At 55.3% G+C, this 6788-nt stretch overlaps 2 protein-coding genes across 2 annotated transcripts in view; one reads left to right on the plus strand and one right to left on the minus strand.

The window, feature by feature from the left end:
• Positions 1 to 3877, minus strand: part of WDR31 (WD repeat domain 31) — a 5234-nt gene extending 1357 nt beyond the window's left edge. The window contains exons 1-6 of the mRNA XM_029960612.1: positions 3647 to 3877; positions 3180 to 3254; positions 2151 to 2295; positions 1967 to 2067; positions 754 to 821; positions 203 to 329 (exon numbers count right to left, since the gene is read on the minus strand). Coding sequence (XP_029816472.1) covers positions 203 to 329; positions 754 to 821; positions 1967 to 2067; positions 2151 to 2295; positions 3180 to 3254; positions 3647 to 3877 — 747 coding nt within the window. The remainder of the gene's footprint in view (positions 1 to 202; positions 330 to 753; positions 822 to 1966; positions 2068 to 2150; positions 2296 to 3179; positions 3255 to 3646) is intronic.
• Positions 3878 to 6494: 2617 nt separating this feature from the next.
• BSPRY (B-box and SPRY domain containing) overlaps positions 6495 to 6788 on the plus strand; it is a 10548-nt gene continuing 10254 nt past the window's right edge. Inside the window, exon 1 of the mRNA XM_029960613.1 lies at positions 6495 to 6539. Coding sequence (XP_029816473.1) covers positions 6495 to 6539 — 45 coding nt within the window. The remainder of the gene's footprint in view (positions 6540 to 6788) is intronic.

Below are 6788 nucleotides of genomic sequence, written 5' to 3' on the forward strand. Positions count from 1 at the left end.
AATCAGGAACATATTCTCTGACATTCCCTGAGCAGAACTTCCCAAAGGGACAGGCAGGAAGACACTAAGCTCTGGCGCTGGCTGGTGACACCAGCACAAATCCAGTGCAGGGGGAGGACTCAGATCCCTGGAGCACTGCTGTGCTGCTCTCTGCTGTGTCCTGTGGACACTGGAGGAAGGAGCAGGGGCCCAGCACACTCACGGTGGCCTCTCCCCCCTGGCTGCTGCAGAGGCAGTACCGCCCGTCCTGGCTCACATCACAGCACGTCTGGATGTGCTGCTTGGCTGGGAACGTGTGTGCCACCTGCAGCTCCCGGCTGTCCCAGACCCTGGGGGAACAGGAGAGGGGAAGGGCACTCTGAGGCAGCATCTCCACGATGGGCTTCCCTCCGTGCCCTCCCGCTCTGCCCTTCTGCCATCCCTCCTGGGGCAGCCCCCGCCTGCCTCCAGATCCACCCCTGCAGTTATCCATCCTGGATCACTCTCCAGCCAGAGCAGCTGAGCTTTCTGTCCCACAAACTCTCCTTTTCACCTGCAGTCACCACCCAGTGCTGCTCACAGCCCCTGTGCCCCTGGCTGTCCTCTGCTGACACTGTGCTCCAAGGCCCAGCTGAGCTGGAAAGTGGCTTCTGGCCACACCAGCAGCTGGTCATGACAGTGACCAAAGAACAGCCCCTTGTGCACTGGCAACTTCCCTACACCCCACCTGCCCCAGGCTGACACTCCCTTCTCTGTGGCACAGGTGGGACTTACCTGGTTGTTTTATCCTCCGAGGTCTGGATGACATAAGGCTCCCCAGGAACCCAGCACAGGTGTGTGACCTGTGGACAGGGAAGGATGAGCAGGAGCCACCTCTGTGTGCAGCCCAGGCTGTGTCTGCTGTGGATGCTCCCACCCTCTCCCTCCTCGTGCTGGCTTGGGAGCTGGAAACGTTGGATGAAGGTGTTTCCTGCTCCCTTCCTGGGCCCAGTGTCCCTGGGCATGTTTCAGGCAGGGAGGTGCCAGCAGCTCACCAGGACACAGAGCCCTGGGAACAGGGATACCACGGGCACCAGGGGATGGTGTCCACACCAGCTCCACTGCTGGGCTGGTACAGGAGGGAATGCAGAGTGTGGGAGCTGGGGGGGCTCAGTCTGGAGAAAAGGAAGCTCAGGGGGGACCTTCTCACTCTCTGGAACTCCCTGACAGGAGGGGAGAGCCAGGGGGGATTCAGGCTCTGCTCCCAGGGAACAAGGGACAGGGTGAGAGGAAACGGCCTCAAGCTGTGCCAGGGGAGGTTTAGTTTCAATATCAGGGAAAATTTCTTCACTAAAAGGGTGGTCAGGCACTGGCACAGCTGCCCAGGGCACTGGTGAAGTCCCCATCCCCGGAGGGATTTAAAAATGTGTGGATGTGGCACTTGGGGACATGGGCTATGGGTGGGCTTGGCAGTGCTGGGGGAATGGTGGGACTCGATGATCTTAGGGGGCTTTTCCAACCCCAGTGATTCCATGATTCTGAGTGCTTCCTGACAGTTCAGAGTTAGAGCATTCATAAACTGCCACATGTCTCTTGGTACCTTTGTGCTCCTGGACTTGTTGTCAAGGCAGCCTGGGCAGAGCCTCCCGGGCTCCCTTTGGCACCGAGCTCACAGCAAATTCCCTCTACACAGCCTCGTGTGAAAGAACCANCTTGGCAGTGCTGGGGGAATGGTGGGACTCGATGATCTTAGGGGGCTTTTCCAACCTCAGTGATTCCATGATTCTGAGTGCTTCCTGGCAGTTCAGAGTTAGAGCATTCATAAACTGCCACATGTCTCTTGGTACCTTTGTGCTCCTGGACTTGTTGTCAAGGCAGCCTGGGCAGAGCCTCCAGGGCTCCCTTTGGCACCAAGCTCACAGCAAATTCCCTCTACACAGCCTCGTGTGAAAGAACCATGTAGGCAGGGAGGTGCCAGGATGGGATGGGAGGAAGCAGCAGCTCCTACCAGATTCCTGGAGATGGTGGCCCTGGCCAGACACTCCCCAGTCTCTGTGTCCCACTTGCACACGGTGTTGTCTCGTGAGCCCGTGCACAGCTGGGAGGCATCTGCAACCACAAGGGAACAGCAAACCCAAGTCAAGAAGCGTTGTCAGTGAATCCCTGGGGACTGGGGGTGTGCTGTCCCTCACCTGGGCTCACAGCCAGCCCAGTCACAACCAGCTCATGTCCTGGGAAGTGCTGGCTTGGCCCCGACGCCCCGTGAAGCTCCCACATCATCACTGTCTTGTCCCGGGATGCACTGAAGACTCTGCTGGAGTCAAGGGCAGAGGTGACCTGCCAAGGACAAGAGGGAGAAGCTGGTTATCCTCCCAGCCAGCCCAGCTCTGCTCAGGGAGAACATGACATTTGCTGTCCTGTCACAGCCCAAAACACGCAGGAATGTGCCTGGGGAGAGCCTGACCTTCAAACTCTGACCTTCTCAAACCATGACACCCATGTCCCCCCAGAGCCAGGGATGGTGGATGGGTGCTCTCTTGGTCTCACAAACCATTCATTCTATAGGAAAAGCTTCCTTACAAACCCAAATGAGCCCAGTGCTTGGCTGCCTTGAGCACTGGGGTGAATGAAGCCCCCTCTGTCCCTCCAGTACCCCAACCCAAGGGGACCCCCTGGGGCTGTCCCTGGTCGAGGTGCACACACATACACACCCCTGGATGTCTGCTCTCTGAGGAGAATGCTGGGCTTTGTCATCATAGTCCCAGAAGGGAAATTAAAGCCCTGCTGTTCCCAGGATTGGTTGGCTGTGGAATAACAAGTCCAGCAGAACGAGACCCGAAGAAAAGTGAACAGTGTCTCCAAATCAAAAACTTGATCCCATAATTCATCCTTAACCTTTGCTACACAGTCTGCTGGAGGGGAAGACAGGCCTCCTGCAGCCCTGTTTAGTCTGGATGCACTTCTCCTTGCTGCTTCCCTGGACAGCAGAGGATCAGCTGGGACCATGGGAAAGACCTGGTGTGTTCTGATCAGGGAATCATGAATTGTTAAGGTTGGAAGAGACCTTTAAGGTCATCAAATCTGATTGTCCCCAGTTAGATACCAGGGATACTCTGGTCCCTCTTTCTAGTGGAGCAAAGGGGGCCCTGTGTGATGCCAAACCAGTGCTCCATTATCCCTGGCACCCCAGGAATGCTGACAGGAGACCCCGGCGCTCTCACCTTGGTCACCTCCCGCTCGTGGCCGACGAAGCGCCGCAGGGCAGCCCCGGATCTCCAGCTGCACACAGCCACACTCTGCAGGGACAGGGCAGGGAGGCTTTCACACTGTGCACAGCCCACAGGGCAGGGAACAGGTTCCTCTGCTTTTGAGCTCCTGCAGCAGATACAGCTGTCTGTAGAGCCAGGTAACATAAGGGCCAGTGATTCCAAGCCTGGGTGAGACCACTCGATGTGATCTGAGCTCAGGAAAGGTTACAAAATTTGATTCCATGTGCTTCAGTGTGTGCCCTCACTCCAAGCTCATCTTTTCTTTCTAAATTCAGGGACTGACAAAGTTGTTACTCTCCCAGAATGTTCACAGAACAGTTGAACACTTCAAGAAAATGTTCAAAGCTCACATTTAAATCTTATTTTCGAACCTGTTGACATGTTTTCCATCCCGTGGGCCATGGCAGGGGGTACCTCACCTTATCCCTGCCCCCTGACACACACAGGTCTGGTTTGAGAGCAGCCACAGAGGTGACAGCGTCGGTGTGAGCGGGGCTGTGCTGCCGGGAGGTGCCGATGGATCCCGTCTGTCCCACGATGGATCCCGTCTGTCCCACGGTGGATCCCGTCTGTCCCACGATGAATCCCGTCTGTCCCACGGAGCCATCAGCCCTGCAGCACGGACAGACAGGGTGGGAGCTGCAGGGCATGTGAGACAAGGTCAAGGTGCCATTCCTGTGACACCAGGTCTGGGAGGTGGCACTGCTGACACCACCTGATGTGACAACCCCTGCCTTAGACAGCCCGAGAGAGGCCGTGAGCGAACCAGGTGAGATGGAACAGACCCACCTCACCTCTAGAGCTGCCAAATATTGGTATGTTTGCTCACTCTGTGCTGGTGCAAAGAGTAAAGGAGATTTTGATCTCACCAGCCCCCACTGTCACTCACATGGGTCAGACTCAGCTGCTCTTTGCTGTGACACCTCCCTGGCCACACAGTGCCCCCCAGCTCTGTGCCCCCCTCCGTGCTCTCAGCTGCTCTCCAGGCAGAGATTCCCCCCCTTGCTGCCAGACACAGAATTATCTCACCTTGCCAACAAAAGCAATGACAGTCTCTGAAGAGACAGCAAAGCAGTTTGGATATTTGGGCCAAAGAGCCACTCCTGGAGCTGTTCCCCTTCAGAGCTCTGCCTCAGCCATCACAGGGCACGGCCACTCCTGTGAGTGACACTTGGGACTTCAGCCCCCCAAAGAAGCTGAGCAGACTTTTTTCAAAAGTGAAAACTCGATTCACACATTCAGTAACGAAACTGAAACCACGTGCTTGCTCTGTTCTCTGGTCATCTGTGTTCTCTGTTCACTCTCCCACCTGGTTTGTTAACAAGACACGATCACCCAGCGTTGCTTTACCCGTATTTGGTGGTGTGGAAGCTGAGTTTACTCTGCAGTTTCCCCATAGCCCTCCAACGAGCAGGGCCCCCCACGGGGTGTCACATCAGCACCTCAGGCACCTGCTGCAGGGACACGACCTGTGGGTGAGGGGACACAGCATCACCAGGGATCCAGAGGGGTTTCTGCCTCTTACATGTACAGGGTAAGGTGCTGGTAACACATTATTTACATCCCAATGTCATTTAGAATAACAGGAAAACCTCAGTGGAGGGGATATCAGGAGGTCCTGAGCCAAATCTTTGGCTTAGAGCAGAGCCAGCAGCAGGGGGAGGTTATTGGAACCTCATGCTGAGCTTAAAAACACCCAGGCTTGGTGAGGCCACACCAGAGAAGGAGTTGCTGCCTGTTGTTCTTCTAGTGCTTTACACTTTCCTCTTACTCCAGTATCTGGTCTTGACTTCCATATATCCAGGTGAGGAGCCTCTGGCAGAGCAGGGCTCAGCATCTCTCCCTCATGTCCTCACAGGTCACAGACTGAGCACAAACCAGTCTCAGTGACAGTGAATTGTCACAGACAATAACTGGCTGCTGCTCAGCTCAAGGCACACTAATTGGATTTGCCCTGCACTATGTGTATGTTGGCATTCCCATCTTCTGGGGCTGTAGTACTTAGCTAATAAAATTCAGGAAAACCCCCACACACCTTTTCCATCAATGAAAAAACCTGCTTGAAGGCTCTGCCCACAGAAACTGGAAACCCAAATCCTGGAAGCACTGAGCAAGAGGGGCTGGGTTTCTACAAAACAATTCCCTTTCTAATTTTACCTTGACAGCCCTTGTGATTAGCAATTAGTAATACCCAGTTAATCACCACCTGCTCTATCTATGAGTTTGCATGTCCCAAAGATGTGAGGAATGATCAATCTCACGGCTGAGGGGCCGTGACAATTTGGCAATTTACTCCTTTCAATCAGACCCTGATCGTTTCAGTACGTGAGGAACATGATTTTTCTTTGACAAGAGAGAAGTCTGGACATTGCTTCTCCTGCAAAACAAGATTCTAGGAAAAGCCAAGATGTAAATTCTGATTTTTAATTACGATGTTCCTTGTCTTCCAGTTAGTTTCCCCACTCCTGTGGTTAATGCAGTCCCTACCTGCACATAAACTCCGAGGGAGGACACAGAGAAGCTGCTGGTGGCCCCAGGAGGCTGCAGGGAAGGTGGGAGCTCTGTCTTATGTCTCACTGGGCTCTCCTGCCTCTTCCCCACTGCAAGAAAGACCATTTTCTGAACCCTGAGTGAGAGCAGTTCTCAGGCAGGATGTTCATCCAAGGTTTTGCTGTCTGCATCCCAACACGTTTATCATCCACCTGCTCCATCACAAAGCTCCAATAACACAGGGATCCAGCAGCAACTGGACATGAAGTGTCACCTCCAGCAGACTGAGTTTCACGCTACAGGATCTTCTTATGCTCCCTTCTGCCTTAAATGTATCACTTGACAGAAATCAAACACATTTTTTACTAAATGGCTTTAAAAAAATAACCCACACTACTGCCTCCACCTGTCCAGGCTCTGCCGTGAAACCCTTACCATGGATAGGGAATGACAACAGCCACAGCAGTGGGCACGGGGACCTCAGCAGAGCTCCCCCCATCCTTATCACCCCTCGAGGAGGGTGTTTGACCATCTTTGTGGAGGATGGGATGACACCCTGGCCCCTAGAGCTGGGGGTGACCCTGTGACAGCGGTGCAGGTCCCTGTGCTGGGAGTGTCCCCACGGGGGATCGCTGGGGCCATCCTGGGTCCCTGTGGATGGGGTGGCCCTATGGGGGTCAATGGGGCCATCCTGAGTCTCTATGGATAGGGGTGGCCCTATGGGGCTCAATGGGGCCATCCTGGCTCCCTGTGATGGGGGTGGCCCTGTGGGGGTCAATGGGGCCATCTTCGCTCCTTGTGATGAGGGTGACCCCCTGGGCGGTCAGTGGGGACATTCCAGGTCCCTGTGATGAGGGTGGCCCTGTGGGGTGTCAGTGGGGTCATCATAAGTCCCCAGGGATGGGGGTGGCCCTGCGGGGTGTCAATGGGGACATGCCGGGTCCCCACGCTGGGGCAGCCCCACAGATGCCTTATGGGGCAGCCTGGCAGGGGCAAGGCGGGCGCAGCCCCGGGAAGGGTTTGGGAACAATCCGTGTCCCTGTGGCTGGGGCAGCCCCGCGGCCCAGCCCG

Source organism: Manacus vitellinus, unplaced genomic scaffold (genome assembly GCF_001715985.3).
Source record: "Manacus vitellinus isolate BGI_N305 unplaced genomic scaffold, ASM171598v3 scaffold_27_pilon, whole genome shotgun sequence".
NCBI classification, from domain to species: Eukaryota; Metazoa; Chordata; class Aves; order Passeriformes; family Pipridae; genus Manacus; species Manacus vitellinus.